Source organism: Pezoporus occidentalis, unplaced genomic scaffold (genome assembly GCF_034315485.1).
Source record: "Pezoporus occidentalis ecotype Australia unplaced genomic scaffold, CSIRO_AGI_Poc_V1 ctg46, whole genome shotgun sequence".
Taxonomy (NCBI): Eukaryota; Metazoa; Chordata; class Aves; order Psittaciformes; family Psittacidae; genus Pezoporus; species Pezoporus occidentalis.
The window spans coordinates 7,383,917-7,404,728 of NW_026915791.1; the positions used below are offsets into that span (position 1 = coordinate 7,383,917).

Here is a 20,812-nt window from a genome sequence, read left to right on the forward strand (position 1 = left end):
CATCAGCGATGGTGTTAAAGCTTCCAGAGTTGAGGTGAAATGACAAAGTTAAAACATGAATCATAGTCACTTCTCCCTTGCAAAATGGGTGTTCAGAAGTTTCAAAGACTAACAAAGCTGTACAGTCTGTTCACTCACAACAGGCAAAACCAAGGCTGCCGTCTGAGCTGCTGTTCATCCACTTCAACATACACTTACTTACTGCAGTATAACCTGTTGGTCCTCATTCAGAAGCAGCAGACTAGGAGTTAATCCAGTTCTAGGAAGAGGCTCCAAAAGGCAGCATGATGGGCACCATGACAGGAGGGTCTCACCTTCCCTTTTGCAGATGTAGGACCACCACGCAAGGGCAACAGCCCCAACACATCATGGCTTTGTTTTTAGAGGGAAAAAATGCTTTATTTTTTCCAGACAGAAAGTAAGTGGTACAGTCCAGTCTAGTCCTGTCCTCTGCCAAGGCCACAACCTTGACTGGGCAGAGATCAGGCATAGTACTGCAGATTGGCTTTTTTCTTTGCTTGAACTTCCAGGATTCCTTCCATGTAGTCCTCGTGGGTGAGCTCTGTGGCTCCACGGCGGAGGGCAATCATCCCCTAGATGATTAGAGAGGGCACATAAGCACCACATCAGTTCAGAATAACTACTCCACACTAGCTCTCACCCTTCCTTGTCAGTACTTGCTGCTTTAGAGGAGGGATACTTACTGCTTCAACACACACAGCCTTACACTGGGCTCCATTGAAGTCATCTGTGCAGCGAGCCAGTTCCTCGTAGTTCACATCAGGGCTGAGATGGGCAGAGATAAAAACCAGTAAATCTGAGAATAGGTACCAAATAGAAACACAGGTATGGAGCTGCCTTAAAACCCAACAGTGAGCTCTCAACAGAAGCGCCTACCACTGAGGCACCCTCATGAGTGACAAACACAGCCCCAGAAGGCCATGCCTCTGCCCTACCTGACATTCATTTTGCGTGAATGGATCTGCATGATTCTGGCTCTGGCCTCCTCATTCGGCATCGGGAACTCAATCTTGCGATCTAATCGTCCAGAGCGGAGCAAAGCTGGGTCCAAGATATCAACCCGGTTGGTTGCAGCAATCACCTAAGTAGAAGTAGGGTCATCAGTCTGAGACATCTGGAGGACAGGCCTCTCCTCCACAAGGATCCACCAAGCTTCCTCCTAGACACTGCTTTCCATCCCCAGCTAGAGCACCCTGGGCCTCAGGAGCACTCTCTGCTAGATCCCAACCTTGACTTGTGTGTTGGGCTGGAAACCATCAAGTTGATTAAGCAGCTCCAGCATGGTCCTCTGCACCTCTCGATCACCAGCCTTCTCACTGTCAAACCTGAGGAGAAAACAAGGGTAGAACTGTAGAACTATCAGCATGAACCCTGTCCCTATGCTTTTAATCACATAAGAAGACAGAATGAATGCAGTTCATGCTCACCGGCCAAGATCTTCCGAATTCCAACTTGAAACTACAGGAAGTTCTACCCTGATGGGGACTGCGACTCAAATAACTGTCAGCAGCAGCTAAGTCTTATTATGTTCTTAGAGCTAAATGGAGCTACTGTTGTCCAGGCCCAAGCAGTAAATGATGATGAACATCATCTCTATGTGACTGATGCAGTTATCAGAAAACAGTTTATACAGCAGGAGTCTATCAGATAGACCCCAAGTCTCATGAAATTAACTCATGAGCCCAAGGACTGTGGGCTTTACACTGTTTCTGAATAGGCCATGCTTTAAGCTAGGCTTCCCTCACACACACAGGTAAAGGGGGCTGCTGGGCAGCTCCCAGGAGCTTTACACATGGCCTACACCTCACCTTTTAGTGCCAATGGCATCCAGTTCGTCAATAAAGATGATGGAAGGAGCTTTCTCCTTGGCTAGAGCGAAAGCATCACGTACCAGCTTAGCTCCATCACCAATGAACATCTGCACAAGTTGTGGACCCGCAAGCTTCAGGAACGTGGCCTGGGAAGTGAAAAAGAATCCTATCCCTTGTGTCTCAACAGGGTCAGTTCTGAGTACTACAGAAAACCCTTAATTAAAAAAACCAAGCAAGAAAACAGACAAGAAGATCCCAGCCTTGTAACACTGATTTATATGTACAGTCCCTCTCCCCTTGGAGATGTTCTTATTCTTTTTCAGGTACTACTCTACAGCAGCACATGCTTTCTAAGGTTTCTTTTACCTTGGTCTGGGCAGCACACGCTCGAGCTAACAGTGTCTTCCCTGTTCCTGGAGGCCCATACATCAGGACTCCTTTGGGTGGCTGAATACCCAAGTTCTCAAACTTTTCCTTATGGTTCATTGGCAGGACAATGGCCTCCACGAGCTACAGCAAGAGGAAAATATTAACAGATAAAGCCATTCTCCTTCACAGATTCAGGCTGCCGGCTCTGAGCTGAAGTTCTGAGCTGTCGTTCAAAGACTGTTGTTCTCAGTCACATCAGGAACTAAATATGAAGTATTACCTCTTGGATTTGCTTATCCAGCCCCCCGATGTCACTGTACTGCTCTGTGGGTCTCTCATCCACTTCCATGGCTTTCACTCGTGAATCATATTCAGTAGGTAGTGTCTCCAAGATCAAGTACGAGTCTTTGTTCACCCCCTGTAAACACAAATCTTTTGTCTTTAACAGGCCCTTCAGATAACAATTAACAAACATGCAATCACAGATGATTCACCAGAACTCAAGGATGCAGGAATAATCAGCTGTGACACTGGTATTCACAAAATCCCTCACTGCACAGTGGACAACACCACAGCTCCTCAGCACATGCCAAAAAAGAGGAGTTCAATCTACTTACAATACCAAAGGCTGCGTTTAAAAAGCTTAGTAGATGGTATCCAAATTTTCAGCATCTACTTGTATGTATAAAGAACACAGCCCTTAAACTACTTTTCTATACTACAGATATGACTGAACCCATATGTCCTGGGTTCAGCAGTAGCAGTCATTTTTCTCCTTCTTAGTAGCTGGTGCAGCGTTGTGGTTTTGACTTTCAGCCTGGGAACAGTGCTGATAACACCGATGTTTTTAGTGGCTGCTCAGTAATGTTTAGTCTGAACAAGGACTTTCTGAGCTTCATGCTCTGCCAGGGAAGAGGGGAAGCCAGGAGGAAGCAGAGACAGGACACCTGACCCAAACTAACTAAAGAGGTATTCCATACCACAGCATGTCATGCCCAGTATATAAACTAGGGGGGGTTACCCAGAAGGGTTAGATCACTGCTTGGTCAGGCTGGGTATCGGTCAGCAGGTGGTGAGCGGTTGTATTCTCTCCCCTTGTTATTTCCCTTATCATTGTTATTATTGGTGGTAGCAGCAGTGATTTGTGTTATACCTTAGTTACTGGACTGTTCTTATCTCAACCTGTGGGAGTTACATTCTTTTGATTCTCCTCCCCATCCCTCCGGGAGCCGAGGGAGGAAAGGGGGGAGTGAGCGAACGGCTACGTGGTTTTTCTGAATTACTGACTGCACTTAAACCACGACACCATAATATCTTTTTATTAAGATTTTAGTATAGAAATGGTGTTAGAGGGCAGATTTGTCTCCTTTCTGAAGGGCAAGGTACAGGCAGTTTTTCTAGTAAGCATCGTATCTAACAGTCACAACAGCCTCACTCACCACTAAGTCTCCAGGCTTCAACTTCTCAGCATCAACCAACCCAATAACAGGCAGGAAATATGTCTGCGGAAAAAGATCAAAGTAAGCAAAGCCAGCAGAAGGTGGTCCTTTTCAGCATTCACCACACCTAGCTGGGCACATGGATCTTACCTGACGTGTAGATGTCTTGATCACAGCACACTTGCCCTTTCGCTGGGAATCCAGGTCAATATTTGCTCCATCCTCCTCCTGGTCATTGGGGTCAACATCCAGCAGCTGCAAATCAGAATGACAGTTAAGAACATACCATGTCTGAAATTACTGACGAGTTCCATGCCCTCCTCCTGTCCATACTGCACACACTTGTCACACTGCTGCAGAAGAGTGCCTTGCTCTCACCTCGATAACGTTGGAGACAAGGTATGGCAGGGTTTTGTTCACTTTGATCTTCTCACTGTTCTCTTTAATCTTGTCTTTCATGGCTTGAAGCTCATGAGTCACTCTCAATACTTCACTCTTCATAATCTGGAATCAGTCACACATGAAAGAGGTAGGGATCAGAGTAGAAGGCCAAGGCAAGATAGAATTCATACATTATTCCAAAAGTAAAAGCTATGAAAACCTAAATCTGAGGAAATAGTGATTATAAAGGGAAACCTAATTTAAAAAGAGGAAATGCAGCAAATTAGCCAGCCCTGGTTAGGAATCAAGGCTACGCAATCCATTCTGGTCTCTTACTAATCAATATCCTGAAATAGTTTCTTCCCAGCATCACAGGATAGCCTTACCCTGATCAATGCAGCAGCTTACAGGGTTGCAATATGACCTAGATAAAGCAGCTGTGTTTTGGTTTGCATTTTTTAATATATACAGACATACAGATACCCCGGTGACTAGATATACACATACACATGCATATCCATATGCGTCCATATACACACACCTATTTTAAAGTTGTTTTTTTAAAGAAGAATTGGGACCAGTACTATTTTAATATCTTCATCAATGACACAGACAGTGGGATCAAGAGCACCCTCAGCAAGTTTGCAGATGACACCAAGCTGAGTGGTGTGGCTGACAGCTGAGGGACAGGATGACATACAGAGGGACCTGGACAAGCTTGAGAAATGGGCCCATGTGAACGTTATGAGGTTCAACAAGGGCAAAGTCCTGCACATGGGTCAGGACAACCCCAATATCAATAGCAGCTGGGGGATGAAAGGATTGAGAGCAGCCCTGCTGAGGACTTGGAGTGAATGAAAAGCTGGACATGAGCAGGCAGTGTGTGCTTGCAGCCCAGACAGACAACTGTACATTCAGGGTCTGACTGGACAGGGTTCTGAGCAGCCTGATCTGGTTGAATATGTCCCTGCTCACTGCGAGGGTGTTGGGCTAGCTAACCTTTAAAGGTCACTTCCAACCCAAAGTATTCTATGATTGTATGATTCTATTACCTGTCAGAAAAGCAGCTCTGTACATCCAACAGTCAGTACATTTATACCCAAGACCAATGCACACAATACAGGTGTTCTCAGTGCTGTCTGGCTGACACCCACATACTTTTCCTCCCTTTCCTGGTTACTCACAGTTTAAAAACGCACCAGTTTTGTGATCCTCAGTGAAGCAACTGTAGCCCCATATGATCTCAGGAGAACTGGTCACATCTGAACTGGTTTATGTGATTCAGTTTAATGGGGAAATCACAGAATCGTAGAATAGTTCAGGTTGGAAAGGACCTTAAGATCATCCAGTTCCAACCCCCCTGCCATGGGCAGGGACACCTCACACTAAACCATGTCACCCAAGGCTCTGTCCAACCTGGCCTTGAACACTGCCAGGGATGGAGCATTCACAACTTCCTGGGCAACCCATTCCAGTGCCTCACCACCCTTACAGTAAAGAACTTCTTCCTTATATCCAATCTAAACTTCCCCTGTTTAAGTTTGAACCCGTTACCCCTTGTCCTATCCGTTCCTCTCTAAAAAATTATCTTCTTAAAACTCTTGATATCTAAGCTTAATACTGTGCTGTAACACGTACTTACTCACAGGACAGGACTGTTACAGGAGTCAGTACTGTACCTGTTACATACAAATGCAAAACATTCAGAGTAATGGAATTATTAGAATAATTTAGCATTAGTCTGAAAAATATTCAAGGAAAACTGCATGAAGGGAGGGTGCCAATAAACATTTCTCCATTACGATGCTCTTACTATAAAATAAAGACAACTTTTACTCCTTACTATGTTCTGCAATTTCAAAATAAGACACTCATTTAACATTGCTGCCTTTAAAAACCAGGTATGTTAATATGTCAGAATCGCTAGTGGCCTCTGAAGCACTAGGATCAAGTTGCTCTCTAGAATTCATGGAACAATTTATCTCAATACTACTAAAATCAGGCAGCAGAGACAAGCTTATACTAAAGTTAGGAGAGCTCTTGTGTGAAACAGATCTGTCTTGGGTCAGGTCTACCCAGGTCTGTCCTACGTAACACCTTGATGAATGGCCTAGAGAAGAGGAGGAGTGCACATGGGAAGGAAGAGCACCTTGCAGTGACACAGGCTCCTGACTGGCTCTGAGGAAGGGGACCTGGGGGTCTCCATGGGCAATAAACTGAACAGGAGGCAGCATCATGCCCTGACAGCAAGGGTGGCAAACAGCACCCTGGGCTGTACTAACAGGAGTGTAGCCAGCAGATGGAGAAAAGTGATCACCCCCCTTTACTCAACATGTGTTAGATCCTGTCTGGAGCAACTGTTCAGTGTTGTTCCCCTGCCCCTACAGCAAAGACATTGATAAAGTGGACTGAGTGCAGCACAGGGCCGCTGAGACGGCCAAGGCAAGTGGAGCACAGGACCTGTGAGAAACAGCTGAGGCTTCTTCAGCTGGAGAAGGGAACTGCTGTAGAAGGTACAAAGAAGACAGAACCAGACACTTCACAGCAGCGCACGGTGGGCAGATGAGACAACAAAGACCAAAACAAGAGAGGTTCAGCCTGTATGTAGAGCAAATCTTCACCCTTACAATGACAGCCAGGCTGTGGCACAGAACACCCACAGCAGTGGTGCAGTCTCTGTTGAGACGCTCTCAATATCCAAGCAGATGAAGCCCTGAGCAGCCTGGGTTACCGCTGGCCCTGCTCCAGGCAGGACGTTTGACCAGAGATCTTCTCAAGTCCCTTCTAAGCCGAGTTACTCGATGATCCCACCTGAACCAGGCCGCGGAACAGACCCCCCCTCCCCTGGGCCTGCAACAGTTGGGAGGCCTTCAGCAAGTGCCTCCAAAGCTCTGCAGAACATCCGACCCGTCAACTCCCTGCTCTTTCAGTACTTCGACCCTGCCTTCGGGGCTCGCCATTCCCCAGCCTACCGCTCACGATCGAGATAACCGCACGTTATTTTCTACTGCCCTGGTCCCTGCCCCATTGCTCAGCTTCCCTGCGCCCTCCCCTCAATGCAGCAGCAGCAGCAGCGCAGGGCTCCCGAGGCCCGGCCCGGCTCAGGTCCCCTCCCCGGCCCTGCTCCCCCCGCGGCTGCCGGCCCCTGGCCGCTACCTTGATCTCGCTGTCGAGGAGGCGCGTGCGCTGCACGATCTCCTCCGTGGACATCTTGAGCACCTCCTCGCCGACACCGTCCTGCGGGGCACAGCGGCAGCGTCACCCTCGGCTCAGCTCAGCCCGGCCCCGGCCCCGCCGCTCCCCGCCCCACCATCGTAGCCCCAAGCCCGGCGGCAGCCCCAGCCCGCGGTCCCAGCCCCTCACCTCGGACTCATCCCACACCGACGCCATCTTGCAGCGAGCGAGCGACCGCACAACACGGCGGCTTCCGGGCGGCAGATTCGGCGCTCCTCACCCCGGCAACAAGGCGGGAGGCGGCGGAACCAGCAGCTCGGCGGCCCCGCGTCCCTTCCTTTTCCTCCTCCTCGGCACCTCACCGCGGCCGCAGCCCCTCCGCTACCCCCCCCCCGCGCAGAGCGGCCCGACGGCTGTGGCGAATCTGCGGGCGCGGATGGTGAGGGGAAATCACCACGAGGATCACGTGCCCCGGTAAATCTGCTGAGTGATCCGTGAGGCGGAGCGGAGCGGAGGGAGGCGGCGCTGCCCCGGGACAGGCCGGGCCGTGCGCTTTATTGCGGTCAGTGCCCGTACAGAGAGCGCAGCCGGGCCGGGCCGAGGGGATCCGGCTGCCCATCCGAGCACCGCGGCCGCTGAGGCGGGGCCGGCGCAGCCCGAAGGGGCCCGAGCACAGCGGGGCTGCCGCAGTCCCAGAGGCGCGGCCCGAGCCCCCCCGGCGGCAAGGTCAGACGTAGCCGGGCTTCACCGACAAGCGGCGGCAGTTGGGGCAGCCCCGGGTCCCGTTGGTCTGGAGGCACCTGCAAAGGGAGGAGGTTGGTTGGGGGGGGAGGCTCTGCTCCCGTTTCCTGTATTAACCACCTCGCATGGAAAATGCGCCCTCCCGCTATGATCCCCCTTCCAGCCATGCCGCGGAGGGCCCTCAGCACGCCCCTTTCACAAGCTGCTGTAGTGCTGGAGACAAACCCAGAGGGCTCACTGAGCATCTCTCAGCGCTCAATAGTTTGATCCTAACGCTGGTGTCACTGGGGGGGGGGGGCTTTAAATTCTTAAATTGTGTGTCTTTACATTGTTAATTTTCAGCACCAAGTGTTCTGTTACACTCACGTTCCCCCTAAAAGTAAAATAGTGGTAGAGGTAAACTTTATGGCAGTAACGCAGTAATAGACTGGACACCTTCACCTTTGTGTCTGTACATGAGAGAGAAAAGGTGGGGGGGGAATTCAGGGGCACAAATCCAAACTACCCTGGGTGTGGAGTAATTCACTAAGAGTCTGAATTGGGCTGGGCACCTGCAAGGTGAGGACACTGCTGAGCTACCATTTAGGGGACAGGAGTGAGATGGGCAGTATGGCTAAATCCATCCCCCATGGTAGGGGGTTGGAACAAGATGATCGTTAAGGTCCTTTCCAACCCAAACCTATGATTCTATGGAATCTCACCCTTCAAAGCCATGAGATTCACAGCACTGCAATGGGATCCTGTAGGGCAAAGCAGGACAAAGACCTAGGGAACAGCCTGCATAGGGCTGTCCTACTCTGGTCATGAACAGCTCTTTCTTACGACTAATGTCATAGTACTTCCAGCTCATTACTTTAAGTGGAAGAAGTGGGAGCAAGGCAGCGCCTGGAGCTGGTTGTTCTTCTCCCCAATGGACTCTCCACACATGCCACAGTACAGCTCCATCTCCTCCACGCATTCATGGAACTTCACTACGTGGTCACGCAATTCTTGCTGCTGCCCCTTTGTGCGATAGATCCTTTCACACAGGCAGTGGAGCTTCAGCAGGCCAAGCTGCACACAAAGGGTGGAAACAAGAGAAGTGAACAAGGTGAAGACAGACCAGGAGCAGGAGTGGGAACCACTTCGCCCCCATCAGCCAGCTAGAGAAACACCAGCACAGAAATTTGTCTGAGGGATAGGACCATGCATAAGGACATTTGGTCTCTCAGCACTTCCTGCCATTAACCCTGCTTCTCTGTATCACCAGAGGGGACACCAGGTTTGAGGACATCTGCAGCTCTTTCCCTGATGGTTTTCCTCAGCGATCCATGACATCCACTGCACTTTGCCTCCAGCCAACACACAGTTCAGCTGCTGCTCAGGACAATAATCTTTTTAAAGGACAGAACCCCAATACTGTAGCTCTCTGCTTGTTTAATATCCCATTTTTACTGCTTCCTGTTCCCCTTTGCTCATCCCATTGTGACTCCTCCCTCGTTTTTCAGACCTGCACACTGATGATCATCTGGGCAACTGCCCATAGTTAAACACAACAAATCAAGTTCCAAGCGTCAACTTGTTAGCACAGACACAATAATCAGCAAGAACAAGTCTGGATATTTCAACACTTGGCTTTCTGTTGAAACCTACAGAAAGTGCTGAAGAGAAGCTGTAGGATCCTACCTTGTTCCCTAGTCCCTCTGCCAGCTCCTGTGCTTTTTCAATGCTTTCCAGAGCCTGTAAATGGAGAGCATGCATCATCAGTTCTCAGTCCGATATATTAAGACCAGACTTGTGTGAATGTCCTATGGGAATTATTAATAGAGAGAGAGAAACAGGTAGAGAGTAGAATTTGGACATAAACAAGCACCACTAAACTCTGGAGATGCAAGACAACTGTCTGGCAGACTTCCCCTCTCTCCTAAGAGTTCATCCATAAGAAAAGCCTGGTTTCTGAAAGACCACAAATAATGCAAGAGCTGTGTTTCTGCTCCCGCCACAGGGTGCAAAGTGGGGGGATGATGTCGGCAGAGGCTGCCATTTCCAAGCAGGAGGAATACAGACTTAAACTCAGTCACACATGGCCATAGGTGTTGGGATGAAGCACAAGCAAACCAAGCCTTTTCCCCCTCCAGCCCTACAGGTTCAATAGTTATTGGGCAACTCCAATTTCTCTTGTACAAGAGTGGAGGAAGGGGATCAGCACCACCAACACACCAAGCTCTTCCATTTTCCCCCTGCTGTTACATATCCACTTTGTCCTACTTGCACATGGTGTAATACAGGAGTGTACTGCTATCCACCTTTTTCAGTCTGAAGGAAAGTATTTAGCAGAGCAGCTGTTATCCAAAATGAGTCCCTACTTTCCACTAGAGATGCCATAGTGTTCCTCACTGTTCTCAGCATTGGTCTCTTTTTCCAGAACTGTTCAGATTTGCTTCAGGTTTGTCCAAGGGGAAGAAGAGGTCTCCCTTGTGATGCAGTAGTTTATAAAACTTCTACCCTATATTTTGGCATTAACTATTCTAGGAGATGGGGACCCGATGAGATGAAAGGACTTTGAATACAGAGGAGATGGCATTAGACCTGTGGTGGCAGCAACAGCCTAGGATAAGGGATGTGCAGAAGAAGGAAGCAGGAACTGAAGGCTACCAGTTAGAACATAACTGCAAGCTGTGCCTAGGGAAGAGTGTCTGTGTACTAGAAAACCCTGAAATTAATGACTGGGACTAAGAAGCAAAGTGAAGCATGTGGGGTGGGGGGAGAGATGCTGAGAAGCTCAGGGGACAGTTGTCTTGGAGAGGAATGTGAGACTGTAAGAGAGTTTGGGCGAGCAGCCTGAGAGGATCTGCAGTAGTACTGACCATAGGATCATAGAATAGTTAGGGTTGGAAAGGACCTTAAGATCATCCAGTTCCAACCCCCCTGCTGTGAGCAGGAACCACATGCAAATGAAAGGAAATGGATTAACTGGCTGAGGAGACTGGGAAGATGGAGGAAGCTAGGACAAGAATAGGGAATCTGTAAGCGGAGAGTTAGCAAACTGCTTTATTAGGTAACTGCTTTATTAGGTAAATGAGGAGCATGAGAAATGGAAACCGGGATTGGCAAGTTGAGGAACGGGCTTGGGTGAGTATTCAGAGCTGTGACATCTGAGGAGGTCACATTTGGGAAATAGGAATAAGGTCCCTGACCCATGAGGGCAGATTCCCCACTTATGCCTGGAGCAGAATACAAGATTCATCTATTCATTTTCTTGGGTTTGGTAAGGTGAGGACTTGTGCAATGCCTTCACCAGGCTCTCACAAGTGAGAACTGCTTGTGGTACCAGAGGGTGGCAATGGCTGGGTGTGTGATCAGCAGATGTAGGGGTTTGATGAGTGCTCTGAATGTTCTCTACATGGAGGCCTACCTGCTGTGTTCTGTCCTATCTTTTGAACATGAGATGAGGCAGGGAAGGGATTATTACACTGAGCAGAATTTTTAAATCCACAGTTTCTTCTTCCATTGCAAACAGTGTTTACTTGCTGAGACTGCAAGGTGTACCTCACCCAGTTGATTCCCTGCTGTAGGCAAAACAGATGCCGACAGCACTTTGAGCTTGTCTTTTCTAACAGACACATACTTCATTTCCTAATATCTGGGATTCTCTGTTTAAGCCAAAATTCTTTGTGTCTCAGTGATAAGTGCGAATCTTCACCATATCTACACCCAAAGCAGCATCCTGATGTGGCACTGCAAAGGCATTCCAGGTTCTTCAGCACTAGTTCAAGGCTAGCCTTTTGAGCATCTCATTCTGCAGCCCAGCAGTGTTCCTGCAATGCAATCTGCTATATCTAGTGCAGTCTGGATTTTAACTTATATATGCTGCCTAAGCATTTTCAAAGTAAGTAAAATCACCCCCTTGCATTATATTGACCAGTTGTTTATTCCCAGATGATTTTTTCTGCCCTCATTTCTCTGTTTCACAGAATCACAGAATCCTAAGGGTTGGAAGGGACCTCAAAAGATCATCTAGTCCAACCCTCCTGCAAGAGCAGGGTAACCTAGAGTACATCACACAGGAACTTGTCCAGGTGGACAAGTTTCTCTAGGAATTTGATGCCACGTTTGTCTGCAAAGCACATGGTGGAGCTGTAGAGCTGTTTAAACATCATCACTATTACAACGAGCTTAACTTATAGCTGTTAAGTAGGCAGTGGAATCTATTTCAGAGCATAAGCAGAAGCTGATTGGCTACAGTGTAGGAGTAGGCTTCCTTCCCTTAGTGCTGGTTTCTCAGTGTAGTGCTTAAAGTCATGAGGATTGACTGATGAGACACTGGTGTGTTAGCAGTCTGACTCAGAATGGATGTTCATACTGTTAGTAACAAATTCCTGGCTGAAAGAGACCATTTGGAGAAGTGTAACTGTACAAGCAATAGACCCTGTTGATAGAACCAAGAGGTACAGGTGTCTACTGCACGTTGATAGGCATACAGTGCAGAAAAAGCCATTTTGCTCCAATCTTGTTTAATAAACAAGTTTGTAACTGACCTTGTCCAGCTCCTTCTGGATCATCCAGCACTTGGTCACTCCAAGCAGCACCTGGATCAGGCCCAGGCGGTTCCCAATCTCTGTCATGATGCTCAAGGAAGAATCATACCGAGGAAAGGCTGTCTGTAGAAGCAGGGAGGAAAACATTTTTTGCTATGGCCTGCTTTGCACACCCTCTTGCTATCCTCTCTGTCCTTCCTGGCAGGAAGGAGCTGTACCTGTATGTCTTTGCGACTGCGATGGATATCCGCAAAGCACAGCAGACACAGCGCTTGCAGAGGCCGGTCACCATGCTGCAGGGCAATCTTCATGGACTCCTGAAAGAAATTGTCTTTGGTCAGTAAAAGAGCTTATTCCTGGTTCAAAACAGCAGGGCTGGGGCTGTGCATTGCAGGCACAGAGTCTTGTTCACATGTTCCCAACCAAGGGGAATTCATAGACCCAAACTTCTGAGCCCCCGTGGGCTATTGAAACTGCAGTTCTAAGGCTGGGAGGCAGCAGGAACGTGTAGAGCCAAGTGCAAATGCCATGGATATCTCTTCCTCCCAGTCCTGTAGGCAAGATCCCCTTGCAGAAAACCTGTGACAGCTCTGCATCTGCCTGCACCCTGTACCTCACAGCAGTCCATAGCATCTGCCAAGCGCCCCAGTTTCCGATAGGCCACTGCCATGTGATACTGGCTCATTGCACGGTACTTCAAGCTCCAGCCCTTGCCGTAATCATTCACCAGCTCAGCTGCTTTACATGGGAAGAACAAGGCTTTCTCATAGTCCTGTAAGACAGGCAGACATCCACTAGTTACAGCAAAAATAAAGATTAAAAAAGCAATATCTTATTTACTAATATTTCTGTACACCTTTCAACTGCTGCTGCTCACCTTCCACATGCTGCATTTCCCTAAATGTTTTCAGTGGGTATCAAACTGTGGAAGGTGGAATTGCCATATATGGAGTTATTATTACCCTCTGGGTTCAGGACACTGGGCAATGAAAGAGCAAATGAATGTTCTAAGGTATGTCGTGAGCCTTACTCTGCAGGAACCATTTACCCTCCTCTATAACCAAAGGCCGAAAACCTTCTCTTCTCTGACATCATCCCTGCTTTCAACATCTACATGGAGCCCTTATGTTCTCCATATGGAAAGTCAGAATCTGGTTATCCATCATATTGCAGGAAAGAGGAACAAAGAATCATGGCCTCACCAAATCCAAAAGAAGTAATAACGTAACATATTTTCATTTTTAGGCATCTTTCTGGATTAAAAGCATTTTTAAAAGAAATCTTACTTTACAATAATTATGTAAAACTATTATCTTTCTAAACCCATTCTCAAGTAAGTTACATGAGACTGCAGAGCTGAAGAAGTCCTCATGTCTTTTAATTCTCCAAGATGCACATAGGAAACCTCAACTTTAAAAGTTTCCTTTCTCCCTTCTTATTTCATACCTTCAAAGTATCCAGCACAATGTTATTGTCTTTATTTTTGGTATTATGAGAGAGGTTTACAGATAGTTCTCAATGCTTCAGTTGGTGAGTTTTCCACTAGTGACAAAAATCAAGACTTTGTGAGGAAAACTTATTTGTTGCTGTTTGCAGTAGAAGTCAGAATTGGCAAATCACCCCCATCCTCAGCTCTTGCCTTGTTTTGCTCACATCAATAGCTATTTGCCTGTAGTAGTGGTGGAAGTAGAGAATCTGTGAGTTCTGGCTGCCAGCCCTGTGTACAGACAGTACGTCCGCTGATGTGATCTTCTTTGTAGCTAAGTTTGATCTTTTCAACACAGGAATAGTCACAGCTGCTTCTGCTGTGCTATATAAACACTGCACTAATCCTGCCATCCTTACTCTGAAGGATGGTGATTTTACAAAGAGACAGTATCTTACAATGCTCTCTCAGTACTTCACTTCCTACAGCAAAGCAATAACCTGAAATCCAGTTCTTTCCTGAATCCATGGCACAATCTCCCTTCTGTCCCTTAGTGACCTCACCTTTAGCTGGGCATAGAAGTTCCCAAGGCTGCAGCAGACTCGACATTCCAGCATCTTGTCGTCGTTGTTGTGTGCGTAGCGTAAAGCCTTCTCAAAGCACTCCAGAGCCTTCTGGAAGGTGCTGAGGCCCAAGAAGGCATTGCCCATGCTGAGGCTCACCTGGCCATTCAGCTGCAGGCTCACCGTGGTACCCTGCATGTTCAGGCAGGTCTTACAGTAAGAGATTGTTTTCTGGAATTCACAGAGTTTCTCGTTGCTGCGAGCCAGGTTCAGGTAGCTCTCTGTAAGGAAATCTGGGTCTTCCAGCTCCCGTGCTGTGTCAATCTGTACCACTGCAAACTTGAAGTAGAAAAGACAGTGTAGACAGTGTTTATAAAAGCATATAGTCGATTTATGCAGCTCAAACATCCACAGAATAGCACCGTGTACTGGAGAAATGGCTCGTCTCTGAGCAGGGCAAAGTCCAGCAGCACACACTGAGAACCATCGTCTACACTGAGCAGTTATCTGATGGTTTAAAAGGTCTATGAGCAGCCTGAAGAAACCTCTCCCTCTCTCCACACATTAACTCGGCTGGTGGTTAGTAGAAGAAAGCTGTTAGCCCTAATGAGAAGCAGGACACATCTGACACACCACTGCTCAGTTTTCTTTCACTCACTTTAATCTATTCCACTTTCTCTGAACTCTTAAGATATTAAAGTACCCTTTAATAAGAGTAAACAAGCTGCTACTTTCATCAGTTTTTCCACTAACAAATTTCAGTTTTCACAGGTTTTGTTCTGTTACCTTCAGGATTCCTTGCATACAGTTCTCTTAAATGACTTGAAGTCTCTTTCTTTTAGACTGCTCACTCTTCTGAGCAGCAACTCTTTAGTGTTCTGTGGTGAACCAAGCACACTGCTGGCTTGAATTAATACCAGTAGCAAAGGTAAATATACAGCAATTTTCTCTGTATGTATTTTCGTTACAGATTATCAGTTAGGTTTATGGATAACAATTCCCAAGGGCACCAATTACTTCCTTTTCTTCTATAGCGCCAACACATAATAATTGAAGCTACTAGAACATTTTACATTCTTCACAAAATGAACAAAAAAAAAAAAAACCCAACCACAATTGCATGTATTTGGGGATGCATGTTCTCAGCTTCCTTCACACTGTAGGAAAGCTGATGTACGGACCCAGTACTGTGCATTAGCTCATGGCTCCCTGCATTCCCTTACCTTTGTACAAGTTCGTTATTTCCCGATTGCCACAGCCTCTTTCCTTGGTGTGAAGTAATTTTTCTCTCCATCATAACCCTTCTGAAATCACAGTTCATTTCATGCCTTTAATTCTGCCTCCTTTTCTCCTGTTCTTTCCTTTGCTAAAGTTTTCCTTCCTCTATTTTTGATCACTCATGGTATAAAATCTTCAGTTTGACTGAAGCCACTTTTTCTTCCTAATACTGGGAAGAACTAAAATTCACCTATTCTGATCCCAGTTTCTGTTCTCTGATAACAAATTAGGGTTCAGGCATATTCTATGATTCTATACTGACCCCACTCCTCTGCTTGTTTCTTGCTTTCCTGAGAAGTCTTCAACTATTTCCTTCAGGTAGCCACATCTTAACCTTTTACTTCTCCCTAATCAGTCTCTTGTTTCTGCCACCACGTAATTCCACATCATTACCAGAATTGTTTCTCTTCAGATGTTTTCCAAGTGTATTAATAACCCTCTTTTCTTCTTCACCCTAAGTATTTGGTTTTAAGACAGGGCATGGGTTTACTAGTAAGATGTGCTCTCCCCCTCTCTAAACAGAGCTACCAAAATCCTTTCAATGAGATGTGGGCTCCTGTTCACATTTTGTGCTAAATGCTGAATAATTACTAACCTAGTAAGAAGCAAACCAAAACTCCAGGAGAAGAATATCAAAACCCTTTAGCAAGACCCTATTTCAGGCTGTGATGGTTTCTTAAGACTATTACAACATCCTCTTGCCTCGTTTCCTAGATTCCCGAGTCACCCTCCCAAACATTGCCTGCTGCTCTCTATGTGCATTCTGTTACTTCTTGCATCCACACATTGGCTTTTTGGCTCATTTAATCAAACACATTTATCCTCATACTCTTGAAATGCGACTTCAGCTTCTTTCCACCACTCTTCCATCAAGCCCTGTATATCCTTTCTTCTATGCTGTCTTGACAACTGGGAGCTCCTCTCTGACCTCAACATTCTCTCCTGGAATGTTGCAGTCCCCCTGCCAAAAAAGCATCCTCCTTCCCCATTTAATCAGCCCCCTTGCAAACAAAGAACTGTAATAAAACCAATGTAACATCTATATAAGATGTCAAACATCATCTGAACAAGATAACAGATATGTCTTTACAATGTAGACAGCTGCTTATTCTGCAGAATCCACATGGAGATCTTTTTACAGACATACAGTGTAAACAGCTTCAAGTGCAGTAAAGGCCCTGTTTTCATCTCTTTTCCTGAAGCTTGGTTGTATGGTGTGCCTGCATGTGGGGAACAGGTTAAGAAAGGTCCCTGTGATTAACTGGAGAACCACAATAACCTGGGAATCCTGAGGGACCAGACCCAATGAAAAGTAGTATTCTGTGTACATTGTGGGCTGGAGCTATTGATAAACACAGTGATTACAGCAGCCCACAATTCACACTCAATAGCTGGTATGTTCTACTATATACAAAATACCCCCCCCCGATTTCACATTCTGATCTCCAGCCACTCTCCGCAGTGGGTACCACATCATGGCATGCATTCATCTCCAGTTCCTTACCTTCAGCATGTCTTTGTATCTGCCCATCTCTGCGTGAGCAGTGATGAGGCAACCCAAAACCCGAAACCTGCCAGCAGGATCCGCAGACTTCTCCAACACCCTCGTCCACACTCGCAGGGCTTTTTCAGTCTGATTAGACTGGTAAAGATGGAGTCCTTTCTCTATCTGTTGCTTTGTCTGGTCCTGACCCATCTCCCATGCATTAAAAAGCCTCATACACTAACCTATAAGGACAACAAAAAGCAAGTGCATAGAAGAGAACACAACATAAAATGCCCTGATAGAGGAGGGCGGGTTGTGTGCTCAGAAGGTTTGGAGCCATAAAAGCCCACCCATGGCAGGGGGCTGGAGTTGTGGTAGGCAATGGCAAGAAGTGGTTGCTCAGCACTGTAGAATCCCAAATCCAGTGGGCAAATGCCTTGCTTGCTAGGACTCCATCAGTGCATCCGCCTGTCCATTCCCATAAACAAAGAGGAAAAAGCACAACAGGGAGGGAAAGAGAAAAATCCCAAGCAAGAGGAATGAAACTCAACCCGAGCAGCCAGTGCTGGTCTGCTCCCCATTGGCCGCAGCTGCGCCTGCCAGTCTGGCTCACATGGCTCCCAGGAATGCTACTCAGGCTTCCCAGCTCCCAAGGTCACGGCGAGCCAACTGCCCACGCCTGCCCGCCAGCACACGGCTTATAAACACCCCATGGGGAGACAGCACAGTCACAGGGAGGTCTTGATTGTCTCCTCCCTCTCCCTCCAACCATCCCGTTTGCCAAGCTCTGGTGGTGCTGGGCTAAGCTGGGAGGTGGCAGCCTCAGCTGGGAGAGTAGCTTTAGGAACAATACGTGCCTTTAAGAAGGTATGAACTGGGGCTCCAGCAGCTACACATGTGCAGTATTACACTTGCAGCAATGTGCCGGGTACTTTACCAGGCACAAAACTCAGCTCTGCTTTTGAGGAGTACAGCTGGCCTTTTCCATGGACAAAGTTCCACTCTGGCACAGATTTACTGGATATGGCACTGAATTCTGAATTCCAGGGACAAGAAACTAACCATTCTGAAAGGCTTTGTTCATGACTGACTTGCTCGCTGCCTTTTGATACCTGTGACGGTTCTCCAAGAGTTTTTAGTTGAAGATGCCAAAGGCACTGCTGAAATTCTGCATCCAGAACTTGCTGATCTTTTATGATGAATGACAATAATCATAGGATGGTTTGGGTTGGAAGCGACCTTAAAGCTCATCCAGTTCCAACCCCCTGCCATGGGCAGGGACACCTTCCACTAGAGCAGCTTGCTCCAAGCCCCGTCCAACCTGGCCTTGAACACTGCTGGGGATGGGGCAGCCACAGCTTCTCTGGGCACCCTGTGCCAGCGCCTCAGCATCCTCATGGTGAGGAATTCTTTCCTAACATTTAACCTCCCCTCTGGCAGGTTAAAGCCATTCCCCTTGTCCTGTCCCTAAAGCCCCCTGTCCAAAGCCCCTCTCCAGATTTCTTGTAGTCCCTTTAGGCACTGGGAACCTCTGTAAGGTCTCCCTAAAGCCTTCTCCAGGCTGACCACCCCAGCTCTCAGCCTGTCTCCATAGGAGAGGTGCTCCAGCCCTCAGGACAACTTTGTGGCCTTCTTCTGGACTCTCATGAGTCTAATGACCAAAATGACTCTAATGACCCAAAGCAACAGATTTCTGCACCTTCTGATTGTATATGAGAATTGTTTCCCCAATTAGAGATAGTTTTAACTCTCCTACACACCTTTGAAAGAGTAAAAAAAACCCAGGTAGACTGGCTCCTCTAGGAGTCCAGTTTCATACAGCCATTGATGTGCTGTATTTGTTATGGGCCTGGTCTTGGTTATCTATAGATTTACTCTGTCCTTCCTAAGAAGAGAAGCCAAACTTGAAGGGCAGGGAGGGGATGCCTCAGGGAAGTCTTGTGTTTTTCAGATACAGAACTCCCACACGTGTTTTGGGATCGTTTTACAGGCCAAAGAGAAGAAATGGCAAATCAGGGTTTTAATGACAGACGCACATGCAGGGATGTCTCCAGCTGCCTCCCTGCTTCTATGTGAATTTAGTGGTGGTTTTTCCCACAAGCAAAGGTAAATACCAACAGCATCATCCCACAGGCCACCACATCATGGCTGCCTAAGGAAACACAAACCCAAGGGAGCCTTCCTGAGGTAATGTCCCTAAGGGGAGCAGGACACGCAAGAGTAAGAAACCAGTCTGCCCAAAGGCTTTACATCATCCTCATGATCTTAAGGATCTTAAGAGATTCCATTCATACCTGTATCCAAAACATCCTTAGAAAAAGTTTTAGAAGCAAAGCAATTTAAAGTCTTGCTCCAGTCAAGACTGATTCTCTTTTGGGAGTTTATATACTCCATGACATTTGCATTACTAAGTCTAGCATTGTTTCTTCAGAGCCGTGATGTGCCAGATGATGTTCCAGTACAGACTCCGCGTACTCTCAGACTCTGGAAGTAGGAACTGTGGGAAAACCCCACAAGAGTGCTGAGGGACAGCTGGTCACTGTGCAAAATCACTTCTGCAGCACTGTTTAAGTTATTATCAAGGTACTTTATAGGTTCTAGGGCTTCCATAAAGGTCCAGTTCAGAATTTTAAGTCTCTGCTCCCTGCAGTAATTCTTATGTGTCTCTCTGGAGGAAGGTGGTGGGATGGACACAAGATGCAGAAGACTGAGCCACATGGAATGCACTGAAAATGGTGAGGCCATCACATTTCAGGACTGGAGAAGAGGCCAGGCACAGCAAACATTGGAGTCTGCTACACAAAAGAATCAAGCCAGGACTCAAGGAAGGGAAAACCAGAAATGACATCACGTCTGCAGGACAGACTACTTTCTAAACTGACCTTCCACAAGTGACCTGCCTGTACCTCAAACTCATCCTGATGCTTTCGGACCACTTCACCAAAGCACTTCTCCCCTCAGTATTCACTGTCAGATTGCACAGAGAAAAAGGCAAAGTGAGAAAAGGATGCCTTGCAGTCTGACAAACCCCATGTAACAGGAGGGGAATGATCCATCTATCCTGCATTTTGTTGATCACACTGTTCTTGTTTTTGAGTTCTCCTATGAAACAATGCTTAGTGTCTTAAGAATCAACTCACAACTCGCTTAGTGAGATAAAAACTTATCCTAGTAAAGTAAGATTGAGCTCCATCAAGCTCATACTGGTCATTTTCAGAAACCAGAAATATATTCTTGATACGGAACATCCCACCCCAAGCCCAGTGCAGCTGCCTAAATAAGGAGGGGTAAATGGGTAGAACCACCAAGACACTGACTACCTGTGCTGCTTCGAGAGAGTAATGGCAGAGTGATGATCAGTCTGTGGCTCTAGTTTGTGCAAGACTGAGGTACAGCTTCTATGGTAAATGGTCCAGTTTCTTCTCAGGAACTGCAAACAAGTAAGCCTGGAAGGTGCATGGAAACACCAAGTTAGGGAATCTCACCTGTCATGCAGTGGAGCTATACACGCAGTGTAGCTAATCACGCAGTCACTTCTTCAGAGTGACCACACTGAGCTGCTTGTCCTCCTCCCCATTGGTCTTCATAACGTATCCTGGTGACTCC

General features: G+C 47.1%; 3 protein-coding genes across 8 annotated transcripts in view; all 3 read right to left on the reverse strand.

Moving 5' to 3' along the window:
* Positions 1-373: 373 nt before the first annotated feature.
* Positions 374-7,610, reverse strand: PSMC3 (proteasome 26S subunit, ATPase 3). 2 transcript variants are annotated; one of them, XM_062635899.1, is made up of 12 exons: positions 7,385-7,610; positions 7,178-7,258; positions 4,019-4,144; positions 3,791-3,895; positions 3,641-3,703; positions 2,482-2,619; positions 2,199-2,342; positions 1,830-1,978; positions 1,250-1,346; positions 957-1,102; positions 705-786; positions 374-593 (listed from the first exon to the last, which is right to left on the reverse strand). In XM_062635899.1, exons 1-12 carry the CDS (start codon positions 7,409-7,411, stop codon positions 483-485), a joined length of 1,269 nt encoding a protein of 422 aa, XP_062491883.1. In that variant the 5' UTR covers positions 7,412-7,610; the 3' UTR covers positions 374-482. The 2 variants fall into 2 exon arrangements, with proteins under 2 accessions (XP_062491883.1, XP_062491884.1); XM_062635900.1 differs by lacking the exons at positions 7,178-7,258; positions 7,385-7,610 and adding an exon at positions 5,206-5,307.
* A 186-nt stretch (positions 7,611-7,796) lies between these two features.
* RAPSN (receptor associated protein of the synapse) lies at positions 7,797-20,811 on the reverse strand. Of its 5 annotated transcripts, none has more exons than XM_062635948.1 (9): positions 20,692-20,811; positions 17,225-17,448; positions 14,443-14,781; positions 13,067-13,225; positions 12,672-12,770; positions 12,454-12,576; positions 9,602-9,655; positions 8,790-8,989; positions 7,797-7,995 (listed from the first exon to the last, which is right to left on the reverse strand). In XM_062635948.1, exons 2-9 carry the CDS (start codon positions 17,438-17,440, stop codon positions 7,923-7,925), a joined length of 1,263 nt encoding a protein of 420 aa, XP_062491932.1. In that variant the 5' UTR covers positions 17,441-17,448; positions 20,692-20,811; the 3' UTR covers positions 7,797-7,922. The 5 variants fall into 5 exon arrangements, with proteins under 5 accessions (XP_062491932.1, XP_062491931.1, XP_062491935.1 ...); XM_062635949.1 differs by lacking the exon at positions 20,692-20,811 and adding an exon at positions 8,638-8,701 and having other exon boundaries at positions 7,863-7,995; positions 17,225-18,111; XM_062635947.1 differs by lacking the exon at positions 20,692-20,811 and having other exon boundaries at positions 17,225-18,109.
* CELF1 (CUGBP Elav-like family member 1) overlaps positions 20,721-20,812 on the reverse strand; it is a 65,760-nt gene continuing 65,668 nt past the window's right edge. Inside the window, exon 14 of the mRNA XM_062635932.1 lies at positions 20,721-20,811. The gene's annotated coding sequence lies outside the window, so the exon portion shown is untranslated. The remainder of the gene's footprint in view (position 20,812) is intronic.